The 23,543-nt window shown below is 40.3% G+C and overlaps 1 protein-coding gene across 1 annotated transcript; it reads left to right on the forward strand.

Moving 5' to 3' along the window:
* The first annotated feature begins 5,669 nt into the window (after window positions 1-5,669).
* On the forward strand, window positions 5,670-9,329 carry LOC134100037 (extracellular calcium-sensing receptor-like). The gene is made up of 6 exons (XM_062553084.1): window positions 5,670-5,678; window positions 5,806-6,102; window positions 6,303-7,118; window positions 7,634-7,864; window positions 8,156-8,279; window positions 8,416-9,329. Exons 1-6 carry the CDS (start codon window positions 5,670-5,672, stop codon window positions 9,327-9,329), a joined length of 2,391 nt encoding a protein of 796 aa, XP_062409068.1.
* The last annotated feature ends 14,214 nt before the right edge of the window (window positions 9,330-23,543 follow it).

The raw sequence follows: 23,543 nt of genomic DNA on the forward strand, positions 1-23,543 counted from the left end.
CTGAAGTAGGGCTTTGACTCCGAACTTCGTTATATAATTCGATTATTTAAAAAAATAAAGAAATTCTAACGAATTTTGGGGAGCCTTTAATATTCGAACCTGTAAGGAAATTTTGTTAATGTGTTTCCAATTCAGATTCCAAGGGTTTTTTTCCCACATCTGGTGAAGTAAAATCGCGAGCTCATTAGCCAAGCTATTATTGGTCTTCTGGGCTCCTGTGGGTGACATTAGCATCCTGGTTCGCGCTAAATTTGTATACTAATACAATGGCAGCGGCAACGACAAGTACGCCTGACAAGGAGCCAAGGAGGTCGAAATCTACACCCCTGACCATTTGAAAAGCAATGTGTGGCACTTCTTTGGGTTCCCAAAGCAAGATGGGAAAATCACGACTAACAATAAAGTTATATGTAAAATATGTAGGACCAAACTCACATACTGTACTGTACCACGCGACGACCAGCAACTTGAGAGCCCACCTGTCAACACTACATCCCTCCAAGCTGGAGGAGGAGGGAGAGGGATCAGGGGCGAGGCAGGCCAGAATCGACTCCGTGCTATCACCTTCACGAGGCCTACCCTATGCCCGTCAAAATAGAGCGACAGATTTGTCGTAAGGAGGGTAGGGCGGACACAGTTTTCGGTGAGTATCTCGAGAACCGTAGGGCCTAGGGGCCATGTCAACCCATCCCATAACCACCCATTTAATGTATAGCGCCACCTAGTCAAAAATTAAAAAGCAAAAATGAGGCAGAGTAATCGCAGGTACAGTATCTTTGCACGAAATTTGAAGTGTAGGATCATTAAAATAAATAAATGAATATATACTTTTTTGATCCCGTGAGGGAAATTCTCTGCATCCTGATACGTTTTCCTTTGCCTTTGGAATCAAAATAGCCCCACACCATATACCCTTCACCATACCTAGGCAGGGCTGCCAAGTTTCAGAAAATGGCAAGCGTGCAGATGTGTTCGTCTGCCGACCATAGGTCGGCGGCGAAAATTTTTTTGACTGTCACACTCAAAGCGTGAAACTTGGCAGCTCCGATTCGAGTCGCTTTTTCAAGTGTGAACTTAGCAAGAAAGAGGTAAATAAATGTTACACAGCTCTGCAACAAGTATAGGACAATGATAGACTTAGCAGCCTTAACTTTAACTTGGAAACTCAAGGAGAAACAGTGAATCAACAGTGAACAAAATCTAGCAAGCAGGAGAACGTTAAAATCTACTTTTCGGAGTCGGCACTGTTGTGTGTGTGAAAGATAAGTAAGAGACGCCAAGACCCGCCTTCCGTTGCTTCTGATTTGTTTATATTGTGTGATGCCTTCCGTGGTTGGTTAGATTTAGGCACAAAGGACGGATGGATTGGTTATTGCGGTCAGTCAATCAGAGTTGCTCGAACCACAGCAAGGGGACCAAAGTTTATTATCATGAAAAATAAATACATTTAGTGCACTGAATGGGGAAATATTTTGCTTGAGAAATGTCAAGTATGGCGTGTGGTGTGAGAATGGGTCAAATTGCCCAAAACGTGAGACTTGGCAGCCCTGCCTAGGGATTGGCATGGTGTTTTTTCCAGTTAGCCTATTAGCCTGTTTGATTTGCAATGGGGTATGTGGCTATTTTGATTCCAAAGGCAAAGGGAAACTTGATCCATGAAATAACTGGGAGTCTGGCGATACAAGTTTTAGCTTCAGCCTAGCATAGATCATTGAATCGGATTAGACCATTAGCTTCTCGCCTGCTAGCATCATGCTTACAAGTGATTAAGATTTCTGGTAATTTTCCCATTTAAAACGTATCTCTTCTCAAGTTAGAAAGTGCAATAAGACCAACTGAAAATTAAACCTGGCGTTTTTCTAGGCTGATTTGACATGGAACTACACTTTCATCTGGCGTAATAATCAAGGCAAGTTGCAAACATACTATGGGCACAGTGATATCACGCACTACTACTGCTTGTTGCTTATGGGGACTATTTTCAGGTGCTGTGTGATATCACTGCGCCCATAGTACGTTTGCAACTATTGTTATGTTGCTTGTATTAAAGTGTAACTCAGGCGAAAATGGACCAAAGGGTGTTTTTCTGAATGAAAATACATCAACTAAGCCATGGAGATAGTATTATTCATTGATCAAGCACTACAGAGTATACAGCACTCTTAAACAGTGGATTAGCTAGGGGTGGCCAGCAACGCTTTCGAAATAGCATTTTTAAACCACTAATATTGCTCAAAACAGCGTCAAACCTCGTCAGTAGCTTGGTCTGGGTCCCATAAACTGAAGCACCAATGTAGTTCGCAAACCCGGAGATTATAACACAAGACTGTTACAAACACTTACCAACTGGATTTCCGAAGGAAAGGAAAGATGCACGTCACATAATTGTCTTATATGGATTTTCCTTCGAGAGGAGCTGGCAAAGGGAGAAGTGTTTTTAACAGTCTTCTGTAATAAACTTTGGGTTTGTGAACTACATTGTTAGCGCTTTCTTTTATGTGTAGAGAAAAATGCTATTTTGAAAGTGTTGCTCATTGCCCCTAGCTAATCCACTGTTTGCAATTTTGGGCTTTAGCTTTTGCCAATGCTAGCTCTGTAGTGCTTGATCAACAAAAAATACTGTCTCCACAGCTTAGTTTATTTTCATTCAGAAAAACACACTTTGGTCCATTTTCACCGGAGTTACACTTTAAAGGGGACATAGAATGAAAACATTTTTTTTTCTTGGATTTCATGAATTATGAGAGGTTGTGCATAAACAAAGAGCTATCATGAACATGAATCATGGTTGTGCCCTCCTTCATATGAAAATCTTGAACTTAGAAATAGACACTAGAAAATGGGTGAATTAGAAAAGAGCCTGCTTGTGATGTCAGACATCGCAATGCCATTGAAGTTCAATTAGGGTTGCCAAAGAGGGCGCTATTTAGTCAAACAGACCATTTCAATACCCAGCCTAAATATATGGTTTTATTAGTCTTGTAAAATTGCAATTGAGGTTTTTTTTTTTTTTTTTTTAAATCAAAGTTGAATATATACTATTTTAACAGCAGGCCTACGAGAAAATGTCTGACCTGTCGCAAGTTCACCGAGCTCCCGAATGTCATTCTACAAGCCTAGAGCGCCCTCTCGTGGCTGTAGGTGGTAATGTTTACTCCTTGGTTCATGTTTTTTTTTTTTTTGCAGGACCAGCCAAACTAAAACAAAGAAAACTGTGACTTAAAGCCCGGAAAATGCAGTACTTGTCATGAGCTCGCTGCTATGCACAATATTCATAGAGAATAAATAAGGCCAAGTCAAATAAAACAGAGAATATACAGTACCCTCCAGAATTATTGGCACCCTTGGTAAAAGTTGACTAAAAATAGGTCTAAAAAATAATCTTTAGGTGATTTATTGTACTCCCACAATGAAAACAACGAGGAAAAATACACCCTGCAAGCGAAGCAAATTTATTCTGAGAAAAAGGAAAATCTCATAAAGAAATAAATGTTTTTAATAAAAACACGTCACTCACAATTATTGGCACCCCTACTTGTAATACCTTCTTAAACCTCCCTTTGCCAATAAAACAGCATGTAATATTTTTCTCTGACACCCCATAAAGATTGAGAATACTAAGTAAGGGATTTAAGACCATTCATCTTTACAAAACCTCCCCAGATCGTCCAGATTGCTAGGTCCACACTTGTGCATTCTTCTCGTTGACTCATCCCACTGTTTTTCTATGGAGTTTAGATCAGGGGACTGCTATGGCAATGTCTGAAGCTTGATTTTGTGTTCAGTAAACCATATTTGTTTTGATCTGTGCATTTGTTTTGGTTCATTGACCTGATGAATGATCCAATCATGACCAACTTTTAGGGCCTTGGTAGAGATTGTTTGATTTCCTTTGAAAATGTTCAGGTTTTTCTTGGTGTTCATGATGCCATGCACCTTAATTAGGTTCCCAAGGCCTTTGGGAATTAAAACAGCCCCACAATAGCACAGCCGCTCCACCATAATTCGGATTAGGCATGGGGTTCTTTTTAGTATAGTCATTCTTCTATGTACGCCAAAGACACCTTAAGTGTTTTTAGCAAAAGAGCATAATTTTATTTTCATCTGACAATAGACCACACTCCCAGACATGTCATGGTACCATTCAGTAACTCCTGCCATTTACATTGTTCATTAAATGACTCTATTGGCTTTAACCTGACATGCTGTCTAAATAATCTATTAGCAGTGAGGTCACTTTTGAAGATTTTTGGGGGGGACTTGGTGACCCCAAGATGATAGCTTTGTCTGTAACTCTCAACAGTGGTTCTTATGGATTTTTTTGCCTATCATACCATCCTCCATACTGTGCGTGGGAGCAAAATAGCCATGGGTCTTTGTCCAAGCATGTTTGCCACATTTCCAGATGATTAGAACCTTTTAGTCATCATTTTAACTGGAAATATAGGCATTTTCAACAAAATACCTAGTTTCCATAGACATTCTCTTACTTACAAATGTCAACACAATTTCTTTTTATTTCAATTTAGTGTATTCTCTTGTCTCTCCAATGTTGAAAAATGACTAGAGGATTTAGCCTCTGAGTGACTTCATTTTCATACCATAGTGAAAAAGAACGTCATGAACTACTTCTGAAAGTTCACAGACACTCTGATTTACTTTAAAATGTTGCATTTACATAGGAAAATGCTCCTGTTAAATGTTGTACGTAATATGTTTCAGGGGTGCCAATAATTGTGAGCAAGCTGTTTTTGTTAAAAATATTTATTTATTTATGAGATTTTCCTTTTTCTCAGAATAAATTTGCTTGCCTTGCAGGGTATATTTTTCCTCATTGTTTTCATTGTGGGAGTACAATAAATCACCTAAAGATTATTTTTTATACCTATTTTTAGTCAACTTTTACCAAGGGTGCCAATAATTCTGGAGGGTACTGTATTTGTTGCCATAATGCTTGATGTCACAGGATGTCAGGTTGGTCATGAATAAGGCCTAGCCAAATAAAATGAAAACAAACTTCTCACAGAGTCTTTTAAACAACAAAAACTACACCTGGAACTTTTAGCAGCCAACATTCTGTCATAACTACTCTGAAAAAAAAGGTTTTGTGTATGAATGTGCCCTTGTGGAAAACAACACACTTCGGCTTTGTGGCCTTGCTCCATTGAATGCATTTAAAATACAAAACATTAAATATTGCAATATAAAAACAGCCAAAATCTACATTATAAAGCACAGATAAAATGCAGATAAAGCACAGAGGCCAATCAAAGGGAACAAGGAGAAGGAGAGTTCTTAATTACAGTTGTTGCCATAGTGTTATAGTTGTAACAAGGTCGATGCCGATTATGTCATTTAGCCTTTGGGATTCATTCCTGCTCTAGATTGGACAGAGAACGGTTTATAACTGAGGGATGAACTTCTTAGAGAATTCATATTGTTAGTAGACTGGGGCATTGAGTTGTTTCTGCAATGAATGTGATAACACTCATTATTTTGACTATTCTCAAAAACATTACAGCACACAGCCCTGTATGCAAAATGATAGCAAGTACTGACTATACAGAGCTATCAAAGGATGGTGACTTTATCATTGGGGGTCTATTCTCACTTGATAACTCAGGTCGAACATCTGAGCACGATTTTAGAGCACCACCAACTAATACAATATGTCGCAGGTAAGTAGAAATGAGACTGAAAGAAAATTACCTGTACATTTAACTATTTGTATTGCAGCTAAATATTCTGAATTAATGTATTTAATGTGTATGTGAAATACAAATTTCTAAATGATAATGTCTTAAGTGTAAGTTGCACTGGCTTTTCTTCAGTAAAAATTACAGGGAACTGAAATTTGCACGAACAGTAATATACACGCTGGAGAAGATCAATAATGACAAAAAACTTCTTCCTGGAATCCTTCTGGGCTATAACATTCTTAATGCCTGTGGATCCCTGAACCTTATGAGGGCTGTTCTCAAAGCTGTGAGTCAAGAAGATATTAAAGAGGGATGTACTAAAGTTCAAGCATTCATAGGGCACTCTTCCTCCGGACCAACACAGAAAATAAACAAATTAATAAGCCCGTTTGGGATACCACAGGTTAATAATATACAATTTTTCTAACGTAACAAAGAAATCAAAGAGGTTCTCATTATTTTATTGTGCATGCATTTATTTGTTACTTTATGCAAGGATCCTGAAGTCTCTATTTGTACTGTAAATATTTCGATATGTCGATCTGTAGATGGCATGATCTACAAAAATAACAGTATTTTTTCTGTACTGTCTCATTTCAACAGATCAGTCACCTTTCCACCTGTGCATGTTTAAGCAACAGAGATATCTATCCCACATTTTTTAGAACTGTTCCGAGTGATCACTTCCAGGTCATTGCACTTGTCCAGCTTATGAAACACTTTGGCTGGAACTGGATTGGACTAGTCTACAGTTTTGGAACATATGGAGAAAATGGGGCATATGAATTTATTAAACTGGCAAAAAAGGAAGGAATCTGTGTAGAATATCAAGAAATGTACCTTAAAAAGTTTTCAGACATGACATTGGACAGAATTGTCAACATCATAAAGAATTCCACTTCTAAGGTTATTCTGGCTTTCATGTCCTCATCTTATATCAGAAGCTTTCTGTCTAGAATTGATTCTATGAATATTACTGGGAAACACTGGATTGGCTCTGAGGCCTGGGTGACAACACCTGCACTGGCTTCTGTCAAGAACATGCACATTTTACAAGGCACTATGGGCTTTGCCATTCCAGAGGCCAAAATACCTGGACTTACTGAGTTCTTACTGAAGCTGAAACCTTCAGATGCACCAGACAGTGCTTTCATCAGAGATTTCTGGGAAACAACTTTTCAGTGCAGCCTGTCAACATCAAATCAGACTCAGCACAAAAGGCTGTGCAATGGGTCAGAGGATCTACAGACAATTGCCAATGACTACACAGACATGTCAGAGAGTAGGACTGTTAATAATGTATATAATGCTGTGTATGCAGTAGCACATGCCCTTCACAACCTCTTGCAGTGCAACAATGGAACAAATCCCGCCACAGGGGATGGTTGCTACAAAAACACTGACATTCAGCCCTTGCAGGTAATATTGCTGCATTAACATGTCATTATGTCAAATAGGTCACACACTCAAATATTTAGCTGGACAGCCTTCAGCTTTGAACACATTTGCTGTGCCATCATTTCCACAAGCTTCTGCAATGTCCCAACATTTATTTATCCATTGTGGAATAACCTGGTCATTCAGCATATTCAGGTAGTCAGCTGACCTCATTCTTTGAGCTATTAATGTTCCTGAACAAAGATCTGTCCAACTGCAGCAATTCCAGATCATAGCACTGCCCCGACAGGGTGGTTCTTCCCCATTTGCTTAGTTAAATCCAGGTAGTGACCCTTTTTTGGCCAGGCAGTATATGTTCAGTTCTCTAAATTACATTTTTAGCTTAACATTTGTGACCTGTCTTATGTGTCCAGATTGCAATTGATCACACTAGATTCATTATTAAATGCTTGTATTTTTTACTATTGTTTCCAGTCATATTTCAGGTTTAATCTTTAAACATGTGCCAGAATGCTTAAAAGCTAAACTTCTTTCAGGTGGTGCATAGCTTGAGAAAAGTCAACTTTTCCCTACTGTCTGGGGGAAGGATGTTTTTTGATGAAAATGGTGACTCAGTAGCACTATATGATTTAGTAAACTGGCAAATGAACAGAGACGGATCTGTTAATATTATCAACATTGGTCGATATGATGGATCTTTACCGAATGGAAAGAGATTCCTAATGAAGGAAAACATCACAGTCATATGGGGAGGAAATCACTCTGAGGTACCTGACATCATAATGACCAAGGGAAAATAATGGGACTAGCAACTTTAGAAATAAAACTACTTTGAGTGAATAACAAATACTGATGATAACTTCATGTTAAATATATATATATAAGAACATTATACTACGTATTCATGAAGTATTTTTCATCCTTGATTTTCTCAAACCTGGTAATTATAAGCACATAATTTAGCAGATGTGCCTCTTACCTCATTTTCAAGACTAATAGGTAAGCCTGTTTCATGTATTTCATAAATGATCAGTGCATGCCTGTTTTACTTTCAAAAGGTGCCAAGATCTGTTTGCACAGAAAGTTGCCCGCCTGGTTATCGCAAGGTTATGAACAAAACAAGGCAAATATGCTGTTTTGACTGCTTTCCATGTGCTGATGGGGAAATTGCTAATAAAACAGGTACTGTAGCCAGACTGACATTTCCAACACTCACTTTTCTGTTGACATCAACTACAGATTCTTAAAACATTATCTTACAAAATACACATAGCAGAAAACAAATATAGTCTTACATTTGTGATATTTCTCTTCACAGATTCTTCAGACTGCACAAAGTGTCCACCAGCATATTGGTCTAACAACAGAAAGGATGAATGTGTATTAAAATCAATAGAGTTCCTGTCTTATGGGGAAACAATGGGAATGGTGTTGGTTATATTTTCTTGTTTTGGCTTCTTTTTCACACTGTTTACAACAATCATCTTTTTCGCTTTTCGTAAAACTGCAATAGTTAGAGCTAATAACTCAGAGCTGAGTTTCCTGCTGCTTTTCTCATTAAAATTGTGCTTCCTTTGTTCTCTTACTTTCATTGGTCGGCCCTCTGAGTGGTCCTGTATGTTGCGTCACACAGCGTTTGGGATCACCTTCGTTCTCAGCATCTCCTGTGTTCTGGGGAAAACAATAGTGGTGTTAATGGCCTTCAGAGCCACTCTTCCAGGCAGTAATGTCATGAAATGGTTTGGGCCTCTGCAACAGAGACTCAGTGTTTTTGGCTTCACTCTCATACAAGTGCTTATATGTGTCCTTTGGTTAACTATATCCCCCCCTTTTCCTTACAGAAACATGAACCTTTATCAGGAAAAGATTATTCTAGAGTGTGATCTTGGGTCAGCGGTAGGTTTCTGGGCTGTTTTGGGTTACATAGGAATTCTTGCTGTATTGTGTTTCATACTGGCCTTTCTAGCTCGCAAACTACCTGATAACTTTAATGAGGCCAAATATATCACATTCAGTATGCTCATATTCTGTGCAGTCTGGATTACTTTTATCCCAGCCTATGTCAGCTCTCCTGGGAAATTTACTGTGGCGGTGGAGATATTTGCCATCTTAGCCTCTAGTTTTGGAGTGCTTTTATGCATCTTCTTTCCCAAGTGTTATGTTATTGTTTTTAAACCTCAACTAAATTCAAAGAAACATGTGATGGGTAAAATCACATCTAAATCATTATAAAATAATCTACCTTTAAAGCAAAATTTGATGTATTACACTTTATTTGATTTACTATCATGTTCTGATGATCATTTTTTGATCTAAAGGTACTGGATGCCTTGCAAACAAAACATACCAACAATAGCATAGTTGACACTGATAACAACTTGAGCTAACTTGTGTATACTAACCAATGTCGTGCTGTGAACACTTCCTTAGACTTGTGTGCTGCACCACATTACTCATTCATAGTCTAGGCCGCAACAGAGGCTGATGTGTTCATTTGTAGGCTACTGCACAATGTAAAACAGAATGAATTTGAAGATGACGTCAAAACAAATTGCACGTAAAAACATACTGTACATATCACTTTTTTTCTGAGAGGCACTAGAGTAGTTGGTTGTGATTTTGTAAAATGATGGTTCCAATGATAAGAAATATGCTTTTTCTATACTTTACTTCCACCTCTGACCTTTATTCAGGCTAATTGATGGTGCGATCAGACAGGACGTGCTTTGACATTTGTAAAATGTGAGGTGCACTATCTTTTCATAAAATCGTGAATGACATTGGCCTCTTCTCTGCTTTGAGTTGGACTTTTTTCAATTTGAGCCGCTCAGGGTGCCTCTTCAAAAACACCGCCCTAGGCTCATTAACATCAAGCAAAACGCTTACTGCCAATACAAAACAACATACAAAACAGCAGATCTCACTGCAAAAACTGTTATTAGTGGTCTATGTTTGCTGGAAGTGCGTATTTTGATTAAATAAAATGTTGCATTAGCTTGAATTGGTTAAATAGTATTACTAGGGTTGGGTAAGTTAACGCGTTATAATCACATTAACTTATCAATCAATAAACGCCGATAATTATTTTGTCGCACGTTAACACAGTTTTTATTATTTCTTTCATACTGTAAAAGTCTGTTGCTCACAGGCTGGTAAAAGCATGTTGCCGACTGTCGCACTTACAGGAACCGGGAAAGGAAAACAGTATTGGCAGATAAACAAACCAACAAACATGGAGCAGGGTCAACGGAACTTTTACATGGCCATTTTCATTTTAAAATTCTTTCAGACGGCGCTATCGACAGAAGCAAAGTTATTTGTAATCACTGCAAACTTATCACCGGAGTAGGGTGACCAGACGCTCTGAAAAATTCACTAGCAGTTGTCCCGAATCCCGAATCCTGCCCTAATTGTCCCGAAAATCATAGTCTACTATTGCAGAGTCTCGAGTAGCCTAGTCATTGTCTGTATGCTTATGGGGTAAATGTGTGTAGCATAGTCTACTAGCGCAAATTGATAAGCTCATTTTGACATGTAGGCTCAGGCAGCTCTGGGACCTGATGAACATGCCGCTAAAAAGCACAAAAGAGTGCAGCCGTGAGGACAGGGACAACAACTCATGTGTTATGTTTTCTTAATGACCTATAGGCCTAAATAAAAATTCATTTTGATATTATACCAGGCTAGGTTATTACAAGAAGTATTATGGAAAGATCTGACTACACGCACTGTTAAAGGCTTTACCAAAAAAGTGCATACAATAAGCTTTACATTTGTATTTGTTTTGATTACATTGTTTAAAGTGTAAGTTTGGCGGAAATTGAAAAAACTGTGATTTTCTGAATGAAAATACATCAACTAAGCCACGGAAGAAGCATTTTTTGTTGATCACGCAGTACCGAGCTAGCACGGGCAAGAGCTCCAGCCCAAAATAGCAAACAGTGGGTTAGCATAGGGCCCACAGCAATACGCTTTCAAATTCGCATTTTTAAGCCACTAACATTGCTCAAAACAGCGCCAAACCTCGTCAGCAACTTGCTCTAGGTGTCTACACATAAAACGAAGCACCAATCAGTCTGTAAAATAAAAATTATTCATAATCGTTGCCCACCCCTAAGTATTACCTGTTTATGTGTTAAATGCCTGACTTATTTAGTATCTTTATGCAGTACCAGAATTGAACATTTAAATACAAAGAGAGGGTGAAGTGTTGGCGAGGGAATTTGCTCTGCAAAAATGAACACACATGAGCATGAGCTGATTCATGAGCTGATTCACGATAACGTTAAGTTGCATGACTTTTCCAGTCTTACAAAATAGTGCAGGTGTAAGGTAGGCCTATCACTTAATAAAAACCTGAATTGTTGCGTTATTGACAATCGCTGCTGCAGTTGGAAACAGCCAGCCTAAATTGCTTAGGGAATAGCTTTCCGATGGAATTAGCGCCAAATTGCTGTGATAAATGGGGCACACACCCTAACCCCCCTACTGTGGCTTCATTGAGTTAACAGGGAGAAACACTGCGAGATTTAAAAAAAAAAAAAAACATCAGACTGGTAGCACTCTTAACTTAGGCTGACCAGACGCTAACAGCATAGGCTAATACCGTGGCCAAAATAAAGGTATTGAATTATATTGAGTAAAAATATTGGATAAGCGGATTATCCCCACTACTGGAACTGAGGGGACTGAGTATGTCTACGGTCACCGGCCTCGTAGATGCTGAATCCCCGAGTGCCCCGAGTGTCGAAGGTTATGACAGTCCAGGGGCCTCATTTATAAACGATGCGTACACATTGTTCTACGCAAGCTTTGGGATTTATAAAAAGTGAACTTGACGGTAAAATGTGCGCACCTCCACGCAAGCTCTGACCCATGCGTACGCACAAAAAAGGGAAAAGCAGAAAGTGCGACCTCAGGAGGAAACAGGTAACGACCCGAAATTGGTTCAATAATCGAAGTTTAACACAAACATAACGCAATGACGCGCATCAAAGACATAACTGACTTAACCTAATCTTGTTTAAAATCTAAAACGTGGTTGATTGTTGTTTCGTGCGCCCGTCAAAAATTCCATCGTATTTGAGGCAAGAAAGACATGTTGATAGGCTATACACATTGTATGTTTTGTTAATTATCCACTTATGGCTTTCATGCATGTTGTGTTATTTGTCAATAATAGCCTACATCAAGGCTCAAACATGCTTGTTAGCTTGCAAATGGTAGGATAGTAAGGGGGATTTGCCGAGAGGTACCCGCCCGAATCATGCCATCCAGTCTCGCTGCAAGTGCTTGCATCGGCTTTCTTGCCACTGGCTGAATCGAGAACTGGCTGACCGGACTGGGATAGCCAACCTTCAGCCGAATTTTGCCAGACATGTTAGGAGGTGTAATTGCTTTATCACCAAACTACATCAACTTTCCTTATACGGTGAACAGGCAAATAAAAACGCAGCAAAGTCTAATTTCCCAAATGTGATCCGTGCTATTGACTGTAATCATATTGCTATAAGAGCACCGAGTGAAAATAAATGTGCCTTTGTTATCAGGAAGCATTTTCATTCCCTCAATGTCCAAGTTATATATGTGACACAGACATGTTGCTCACAATTTATAGAGGCACATTCAACGAAAGCATCTCTACATCTACTCGTCCAGTCATATTGACCAAAAGAGAACCACCACTACAGGGCAAATGACTTTGGATGCGATAGTCGTTAAGAAGCCCAAGTTAGTACAAGTGCCTGTCACTCCTGAGGTTCTAGTTGATGCTTGCTTGGAGCTTGTAACTGTTAATGGCAGACATTTTTCTTTAATAGAAGACTCTGGATTTAGAAAGATAATTGACCCCTTACAACAAGCCATTGGAAATGGTTTCATAATTAATTCGGCCAACATACGTGAAAAGGTGTCAAATGTTGTTCAAAGAGAAAGGAGAAAGCTCATGGCTGAACTGAGTGGTAGGCTTCTCATGCTGAAAATGTACAGTGCTACATGCAGAGACCGCTCAGTCCTCAGCATAAATGTTCAATATGCCAGTGGATAGATGGCAGTCAATTTCGAACATTGTCTGTGTGCTGAAACCAGCAAAAATCACCACTAGATGCATCCAAACAGCACTATCCGTTCAATGTCCCGAACCCCCCGGTCTATGATGAGCCAACAGCTGGAAAGCCAACCGCTCGTTTATTCAGGCTTGATACTGAAGAGCAGTATCCCATAGACCCCTTTTTGTTTAAAGAGAAACCCCTCAGAAACGAATTGATCAGAGCGTTGATAGAGTGCGGTCTGTGCCAGCCAGGTCTAAAAGACAACTACAGCGCGTTCCCGCACCACGAGCACAAGAGGCGCTTCAGTCCCCAGTGGTATGAGTGCAGCATAGGCCAGTCCTGCACGGTTGAGCGACAGTGATCGATTTATTCCCCAAAATCTAAACACATATTTTGCTTTTGTTGCTGGATGTCCGGAAAATACGGAGAGAGTGCGTCAATGGGCAGACCCGAAGCTCGGAGTGTATACGTTAAAAAAGGGGATAGAGAAAATTTAACAGCACGAGAAGTCCGCAGCGCATAGAGAGGCAGAGAAAACGTGATATGACGTGGTTTTGCTTATGCCAGGACAGCACTGTGATCAACAAGCTTGTGAAAGCTGAAACAGAGAGGATTCGAAGAAACAGGAGGATTTTGCATAGACAGATAGACACCACAATGTTTTTGGCGAGGCAGAGATTGGCATTTCGTGGGCACCGGGAATATAAAGTAGGCTGGGTGCCTCTTCTTCCAACGAGGGTAACTTCTTGGAGTTGTTAAAGCTACTGGCCCAATACCACTCGCTCCTTCAAGAGCATATGAGAAACCCGACAGGGTGTGTGACCTACATGAGCCATCAGTCACAGAACGAAATTATCTCTGCCCTTGCCAGCGAGACTCTGAGTTGCATAACAGCAGAAGTAAAATCAGCCAAATTCTACTCGGATCATTGTTGATTCAACGATTGACATAACTATGATAGACTATTCTTGCTGTCTCTCATATGTCACAGAAAATGGCCACAGCATTGAACGTTTCATCCAATTTGAAGAGCTCCCGCGCAGTAACGCTGAGACATTTTATAACGTGCCAATGCTCTCAACGCATTAGGTCTGGATGTAGCACTGATTCATGGCCAGGCATATGATGGGGCAAGAACCATGTCTGGCCAATTATCTGGCTTGCAGACAAGAGCGAACCTGACCCTAAAAAGTCTGTCAGACACCAGCATCCAGGAAACAGGCCACTGAAGCAGTGATTGTAAGTCTACCTGCTATTCTTGCAGCCTTAGAGAGGGTATGGGCACACAACCTCGCGTCTCCAAAACAGCGTCTGAAGCGGATGGTCTTCAAATCCAATTGATGCTTTGTTTTTGGAACTCCATACTGCAGAAGACGTATGTGCTGTCAAATTATCTTCAGAAAGAGTCCCTGAACATCTGCACTGCTGCCCAATTGATTGGCTCCTTTGTAGCGCAGCTGAGGGAACTTTCGAGGACAGGGCAAGATATGGCAAGGAGATGCGGATCTGACACTGTCTTTGTGGTGGTGAGGGCTCGGAAACGAAAGTGCTTCCATGACGAAATGGCAGAGGATGAGTTGATAGAGGACCCAAAAGTTCTACTTCCACATATTGGACATTCTGCTCCAACAATTTGAGAGGCGTTTCGAGGATTTCCGCAAACTGGAAAAAGTTGTTCTCTGTGCTGAATCCCCAAAACTTCTACACAGATGAGGCATCGGAGGATATCCTCAACCTAGCCAATTTTTATGCCGGAGACGTGTTCCCATCTGAGAGGGTTTCGGATTAATTTATTTCATTTCGCTCTATGTGCAATGACCTGGAGATCAAGTTTACCACTCCCAAGGCTGTTCTGCCGTTCATGGTCTGCAACAACAAGGAGAGGGCATTCCCAAACATTGGCATTCTGTGCCATATACAAAACAATCCCTATCAGCAGTGCAAATGCAGAACGTAGTTTCAGTCGTCTGAAGCTAATCAAAAATGATCTCTGGGCCAGCAGATGGAGGCCAGTCTCTCAAACCTCACACTACTGTCAATCGAGAGGGATATTGTCACTGATAAAGACAAGGTGACTGACCATTTTGTGCAAATGAGGGAGAGATGAATGGATTTTGAAATATGTGATGTGTTGTGTGTATTCTTGAGTGACAATTTGGGCTGAGTTGGCCAGTGTTATTGTAATTGTGATTATTGCTGACCTAACAAGACAGGACACACATCGTTTCCACAATTAGTTTGATGTTCATCATCACGTTAATATTGTATGTTTACGTTTGCTTGTTTTTTTGTGACAATCTGAGGGGGTGCCTGAAAATTACTCAACATGAATAGTTCGTTCACATTTTTATCGTCATTGGTGTCCCGCTTGTTTTGTTTGCCTTTCTTTCTCTTTATCATCTGTGATATGGGAAATGGGTAACCGGTTATGGGTGTGTTATTAAGGGCACTTTAGGCCTGGATGGTTCAGCTGAAATCAACGCACTGTTTGTCGAGGCATAACACCACGAGACGGGAGTCATTGTCAGAATAATTATAGTAGGATGTGATAGCGTAATGGTGTTAATAGTAAAATGGACTCCTCCGTACGCACAGCCCTTCCTGCTAACATGTCTTTGCCTTAGTAGTGCCCAGCTTGATAGCCTATAGCGCAGCATGGAAAAAGTCAATACGACCCACGAGATGTCAATAACAAATAGCCCAAACAGGCAAAAGCGCAGTTCCCTTTTGGATGTGTTAATAGAGCTGTAGTTGCACTTAGTTGTCAACGATTGACCAAGCAGCAGGTTGCTTTTTCAAAAGAAATGTGTTTGCTAGCTAGCCGATGGTCAAAATAGGGAAATTAAACTGTGTGCCTATACATTTTTAACCGGCATAGCCTACACAAACAATCTTAAATCAACATGAAAGATACAAAAATACCTCAGCCTCTAATAAGCACAATATGAGGTGGACAAAATAAAAACATGATGTTGGGATAAACATTCACAGTAGCTATATAGGGGCCCACTACGGGTCGTCACACCCCCTATAGGATGTGTACGCCCCCCCACCCCCAGAACCGCCACCAGATTTTCCCTGCAAAAAAAACTCTCGGAGCCACTCTAACTCGTGGCTCCGAGAGAGCGCACCAACCAGTATTATTTATTTATTTCGGCTACTCGCCCATTACATAGAGACCCTCTTGAAGACAAAATTATCTATTGAACTGGTTACACAGAGGCTAGGCGCCTAATTTGGAATGATGAATTGATTTCTGATTTTCTTTAGATCAACATGCCCTAAATTAGCAGGGCTCCAGACTAACTTTTTGCGTTGGTTGCACTGGTGCGCCTAGCTTTTTTTTTTAGGTGCACCAGCACAAAATGTAGGCGCACCCACATTTTTCATTGTATCGCCTTTAATGCCAAAAGGTCACATTTTATCGCTCTCCTTTCATATAATGTGAATGGTTTTTTAACAATAAAGCATAGAAAAATTATTTATTTATTTGAAACACAATATATACACAATATAGAAATATACATATTCTTTATAAAGAATTATAAAGATTTACATAAAATGTCAGTATGTAGAATATATAATGCATTATATATTCTACATACTGACATTTTATTTCTGATATTCATAACATTCATGACTATTAATATTACAACTCCGCCTCTTTAATTCAGCTGTCGGCTTGAAGCCTCAAAATATTGTAAACAAAGTAAGTAGCATAGCATTAGTTGGCTAGCTTATTATAGTCTACTGGTTGGCCTGTTCAGTCTCCCCACATGTGTTTAAGTTTCAATGTAGGCTAATACTTTTTCTCCTTGGGACAGGCCCTTTTGAGTCTTGGAGTTGGAAAACATTGAGATGATCAGCCAACTTGAATGCAAGAGTGTTAATACAATTTGTGCAGTATGCTATGATGCTAACCGGATTTCATTATAATTTAGCTAGTCTACGGTATGCGTCATTGATTTCACAATGGTGAATGTGCATGTCGAGGGGCGGGTGTCCATTGAGCGCGCAGCCGCGCACAGAGGGAGCGAGAGAGAGAGGGAGCGAGAGAAAGCGGGCCTAGGAGAGGTGGTTTACTAAGTTTGGTAAAGTTCCACGCATAGTCTACAATGAAAACTTGTGGCAGAAATGTATGATTTCACCCGATAGCGTCAGGTGCACCAGTTCGACCTAGAATTTTTTTCAGGCGCACTCTTAAAAATTTTGGGCGCATATGCGACCAAATTGGTCGCACTCTGGAGCCCTGATTAGCCACTGCTTGCATCCCGCCAGAATGCCTTCAACATGTCACAGCCTATCTAATTATTATTCTATGGGGACGATATATGCAGGAAGGAATGCAAATGATCAGAGATCTTTAACAAGTCCTCTTGACTGGAGATGTAAAAGATGTTGTGAAACAGTACCCAGAACTAAGCTTTGACAGCCTGAAAGTAGCAATGTTTAAAACAAAGTACAGTTTCCAGTCAAGCAGTGATGGGTCCTGAGGTCCATTGCCTCTTTGATCAAATCGAGACACTACTTAGACTGCTTCATGTCATCAGCTGAAGCTGAAAGGGGTTTCAGCAGCCTCCGAAGGCTGAAAACATGGTTGCAAAGTACTAAGACACAAACACACCTCAATAGTGTCACTGTGTGTCATGTTCAGAAGCACAAGCTGGACGTAATGGACAGAAAAATTGCTCAACAATTTGTTGCTTAAAAGAAGAACAGAAAAAAACACCTTTGGTTGTTTACCTCCGCCAAGGAGGGCCGGCGTTTGTCTGTTTGCTTGTTTGTCTGTCTGTCTGTTTGTTAGCAAGATAACTCAAAAAGTAATGGATGGCTTTCAATGAAAATTTCTGCGAATGTCAGGCACAACCCAGGGAAGGAACAATTAAATTTTGGGAGTGATTCCGGAGCCGTTTATGTGTTTCGCTTAGTGGTGTAATGGCATGGTATGGCCACGTGGTGGCAATCTGAATAGTTTAGGTTCAAATGTATGTCAACCTAGGAAGAACAATACAGTCTGTTCTCTCTGAAGGCATTTTTTCACCGAAAACGAACCTGGTGCTGAACTGGTGCCGTTCAGAATTCTTTGAACCGTGGTGCTATCTAGTGAACCAGCCCGCATTTACACCAGTTCTGAACAGAACCAAGGATGTGTCATCAACAATGGGTGGTGCATGCAAAATCAAAAGTTAATGAGATGCATAAACGGGAGAATGATATGACCAGTTATCCCATAAAAACGGCAGAAACTAGCTGTTCAAAATGCTAGTCAACGTCTGCAGTGTAATGCTAGTTGAATCGTTTTGTTTACTCATGGCAACAGTTGATATGGACGGAAAACTCATGCTTTTAGCCTTCTTCCCTCTGAAAGACGCAATGACACGCCCACTCCGGTTCGCAGGAAAAAACAACTATTTTTTGGTTCAACTTCCGAACCAAGGTGCCACACGTTCCGAACCGGCTTTTGTTTGGTGAAAACGCGAGGAACGGTTCAAATGTTGGTTCGCGAACGGGAACGGAGCCGGTTCTCTGTCGGTGAAAAAAGGCCTTGAGTGATTTTCTAGTGTCAAATAGGCCTAGTGGATATTGTGGCAGGGTAAAGTAAGGTGGTCATGATTTGTTTAAAGTAATGTCCAATAGTTGTAGTGACCTCACGAGTTGTAAAGTCACTTGATCTATAGTACAGTACAAGGCAGAGTTATATCATTGTGTGTGTTTGCTTGTACCAACTATACTTGTTATGCAGTATAACTCCTTACTTTTTGAAATGAGAAATTCGTTTTTCAAATGAGATTTAAAGGCTGTAACAGGTTTAAAAGAACAAATGTGTTTCTTATAAGAAGAATTTAAAAAGCATGTTTAATAACTTCCTTAATTTCCTTTGGGGTTAATGCTCTGAGGTCTGGGGCCTTTCAGACACTTTGAGGCAGTCTGCTACACCTTGACATTTTTAAGTATTTCATCTAACTAAAAATATATATGCCAAAGTGGCACATATGGTTATATTTGAGAAGACCTCCGCAATAATAATATGAGAGTAAAATGAATGTAATGTAATTAGATTTTATTAAAATTATGTGTAAACACAACTACACAAAAACTATTTTCAAAGGTCTCCAAACCAAAAACACACAATAAATATATCTGAAAAAGAGCCTTGTTAACATTTGTGTTGGCTGCGTAAAAGTAAAAAGATTAAAGTATCTCTATCTATCTATCTATCTATGTACAGTATCTAACTTTACTGTGTAGTGGTAATGTCACTTTGTCAGTAAGTGTTTGATTAGTCCATTGCATAATTTTTACATTTTATGCATTATAACTGATGCAATGCATATATGTTTTTATGTTGAGCGCAAACAAGTTTTGCAAATGAGTTTTGAAAATGGTTGAATAATTAGACATCACAAGCCTTGCTTTACATCATGGTTCCTTGCATGTCTGGTGTCAGTACTAAAGCAACATAGTGTCTTTGTAGAACATATTGGCCCTCATGTATCAAACGAGCGTACGACCTAAAACAGGCGTACGCTTGTTTCCACGCAAAGTATGGCATTTATCAATGTGAAAGTGATCTGTGGCTACGCTCAAATCTCACGTCAAGTCTCAACTCGTGTACGCAAGTTTTTCAGGCGGCATAGCATCGTGCAGCGAATAAATCGGCGGTGCATTAGAAAGTTGAATAGTTGAATTGATGGACATAACACCTTTCCTGTACATGTGCAGCCTATTTGCTGTAATGTAGCATATTATATTGATACATGTCATGACTTAGAATAGCCATAGGCGATGATTTCTCTTTGGCAACCGCAACATTCATGAATTAGGCCTAGGCATATATATTTAAAATTATTTTCAAAGGGCAAATTTCAGTGTCGTACGGTTCTGTAATTAATGTATTTATAGTATGATGCGTTATCTCTGCGAAAATAAAGTCTGTTGCGTTTAAATCGCTCTAGTTTCCCACCTTCCTTGATGACAGCTTCTAGCTGTCAAAATTAACAAGGTTCAGCTGGACGTCACTGTGGCTCGAGATCACTAATGATCTCTTTTGGACGTATAACGCACCTTCAAGTCGCAAATTCTAGGGGCGAGGTCATTAAAACGAGCGCCCCAACTGTGCATTCAGACCGAAACCGTCAAGAGCGCCGGAAATCATTCATTTTCTATGGAGAGTCGGCGTTACTGGTGTCAAAAGCGTTCTGGGCTTGAGCGTGGCTTCATGGGCGTCACAGGCATCAAAAAAAAGTTGTGCCTCAATTAACTTTATGGTAATGAGCTACTGTATGACACAGTTCGGCATCAACGAATCAGAATGTTGAACTCTCAGGATTGCTGCTTGTGGCTTGTTTGAATGTTTCACGTCATGGCTTTGGTGCTTTCAGCGCTGAACTGGGTTGAGCGTCGCGCTATGAGCTTAACCAGCAATTTTGACGCTTTTGACGGTTTCGGTCTGAATGCACAGTTAAGCATACATCTTTCTTTTAACAACATTGATGCAAAGCGGAGCATGCGTCTTCAATTGTAACAAAAGTGTGGTCTTATTATAGCCATCATTTAACTAAACCCATGCAGAAAGAGGCAGGGGGTGCAAAATCTCAGTATCGCCTGGAGGGCAGCCAATGGGCTAGGGCGGCCTGTATCCAGTGTAGTTTTTCAGAACATTTTCAACAGGTTTGGCAGTTGTTACATTATTCCTTGTCTATCCCACGATAATGACGGTGTCTACGATTGGCATTAATCTGTATGTTCCCTTGTAGTTCATAAAAAGGGTCTTAAAAATCAATGTGTAGCCTACTTCAAAAATATGCAGATAAACATTGGCGCCGAAATTAAAGTGGACGCCGCCACCACCTGTGTGAATCCAATGTAATATTGCATCATAGCTAGCTAGTGGCTTCTCAAGATCTCTCTAATGACTGAAGTGTTTCTATTATTAACAGCGTGTCCTGTCAGTTAAATACAGAGCTAGGTATGATACTGGTGGCGTCAGCCTGTAGTAGTCTCATAAACTCGAATAATTAAAAGAGACCTTGACTAAAATGAACACGGGTGCAAGTAGACACACGCAACACCCCGCAAACTAGGCTAATTAATCACGCTAATGTTAGCTAGTAACATACAAACATAACTTTTCCTTACAAACGCAGTTCCGTTTGACTGGTTAAATGTGAAAATCAGCTAACCTAACTACATGGTTTCTGGTATTTTGAACTCACCAAACAAAAACTGCAGGACTGCGAGGCACCATTTCTCCAAAACTTAACTGGCAAGGATTCAAGCCACAGCGTCTGGTACTAGGCTTCACTGTAAAGGAGGGAGGCTCTCAAGAAATCTGGGTCATCACTTTTTCATGGCGCCAACAATTAGCCTACTGATGTGGGTTTTTTTTCCACCCCACCATTTAGCTACTTGTGGTTCAACATTTAAAATATATTATTAAATTTTGATTCTCCCTGTGGTTTAATCCCCTTTCATGTGCTTTCGTAATAGCCAGGGGTCTTCAACTCAAATGAGCTGGGGGCCACTGTTGCAACGTCATCTGATTGGGGCCACGCCAGTGTTCCCCCCGTGCAAGTCTTTTTATCTCGTTTTAGACACCTAGCAACCTTAGCTCATCAATAAAGTAATGAAAAAAAGAAATATGATTAGAAATGATGAAACAAACAAAAAGCATGAAAACAGATATATTTATTGGTGTGAAAATACACATACAGTATTGAGAATGGGAATGTGACATGGCGGACATTTTCGCGGTGGCGTCTGGGATACATAGTGAGGCCACTTTTACGATGCTGCCAATGCTGTATCATTGTAAACACTAGCTACGTTTACATGCAACCATCGGAATGACCAATCGGATCGGTCAATCGGATCGGTGGAAGTTTACATGGCAAGGAGTATTTTGGATGCGCGCGTTTACATGTCAGCTTCACGCGCATATAGCCTGCTTGCAGTTTTGCTCCCCGAGATGGACGTGAGAGCTTATAGCCTATGACGTTTGAGGCGTGAGATATTCCGTACTTCCAATATTCTGCCTCTGCTTTCTTCTGTTCAAAAGCAACATCATAGGCCTAGAGTTTTGTTTCTTTTCCTTATAATTAGAATGACTAAAACGGCGAAAATATAAACTAAAATTGCGTCCTCCTAACACACTCACTGGCCGCTTTCAAACTGCACAGCAAGTCGGTCAGCAAATGCTAACTTCATGCACGGTCATACAGAAGTATTCCAAAGCCAAAAATATAGCTGATTATCCTGTAATCTGACGGGGTAGCAAACCACCAAAACGTCTGACTGTTCGCTAGTTGTTTTGCACCTCAGATGTTGTTTAACAAGTCCCAGCAACACAAATTCAAACTTGTACGGAAATGCATTCAATCAGGTCCTTGCCGTCTACCTAGCTTCCACACTGTTCTTTCAGACATCGCAAAATATCTGTCTCCACTGTAGTCTCCGAAACATACCTGTTAATAATTGGCTTTCAGAAAACGAGACTTCATCACTGCATTTCAGTCGTTGCTTTTACCAAAGCCACGCAGCTGCCAGTTAGCGTAGCCTATCCAACTGCCTGCAGCCTAGTAGGCTACTTCCTAAACTTCAAACATGCTGTCAGATTTTGTGGTTGTTTTGAAAGTGTCACGAAACTAAATAGCCTATTCTTCCGATGCCATGTTATCCGTCACTGTTCAATCCATAGACCTAAAAGAAACATGGTTCAACCTCACGCCCAGTGCTTATGTTTGTTTACACCTAACCAAAGATCTTTCATTACTAGCTTTAACCCTCTCTGCCTACACCGTGGTGGCTTTTTTGATAAGAGAAATATTGCGCCTCCTATTCTGAACATGCGCAGAAGGGAAGAGTAGCAGAGAACGATCCGATCCAGTGTATACATGACAACTATTTTACTACCGGACGTGTCCGTTCCACCTCTTTCAATCCGATCCAAATTTCAATCAGATCGGCGATTTTCATTCCGATTTTCTTGTTTACATGAAGGAATTTCAACCCGATTGGGCCTGAATCGGATTAGAAAGGGTGCATGTAAACGTAGCTATTGTAAAACATTGCTAACTCGCTGTTTCTAACACTGTTTTTCACACATCATGGGACGAACCTGTTGTGTTGTTGGATGTAACGTCCGTGCCTACGATCGTCAGGTTAAAAAAATCAACAACGGAGTGTCTTTTTGTTACTTTCAGGATCTCACGTCCACTCTCCAGACGGTCTGTCATAGGGATCCATGTTACCGATCAAAGATATCTTTTCTATATAACGTTTCCTCGCGTCCGGCAGGAGCTTGTCTCTGTACGGTCCATTACTACTTCTACTACTAGTTTTTAGCATATAGCCTAAATGTTTACATCTAGTGTTACTGTTTTGGCTAGCCGATCTT

Source organism: Sardina pilchardus, chromosome 13, assembly GCF_963854185.1.
Source record: "Sardina pilchardus chromosome 13, fSarPil1.1, whole genome shotgun sequence".
NCBI classification, from domain to species: Eukaryota; Metazoa; Chordata; class Actinopteri; order Clupeiformes; family Clupeidae; genus Sardina; species Sardina pilchardus.

Bases quoted from the DNA above. Each gene is read 5' to 3' on its own strand.
- LOC134100037 (XM_062553084.1), top strand. The intron at 7,119-7,633 runs GTAATATTGCTG...AACTTCTTTCAG, and splicing joins CTGACATTCAGCCCTTGCAG to GTGGTGCATAGCTTGAGAAA. The intron at 8,280-8,415 runs GTACTGTAGCCA...TTCTCTTCACAG, and splicing joins GGAAATTGCTAATAAAACAG to ATTCTTCAGACTGCACAAAG.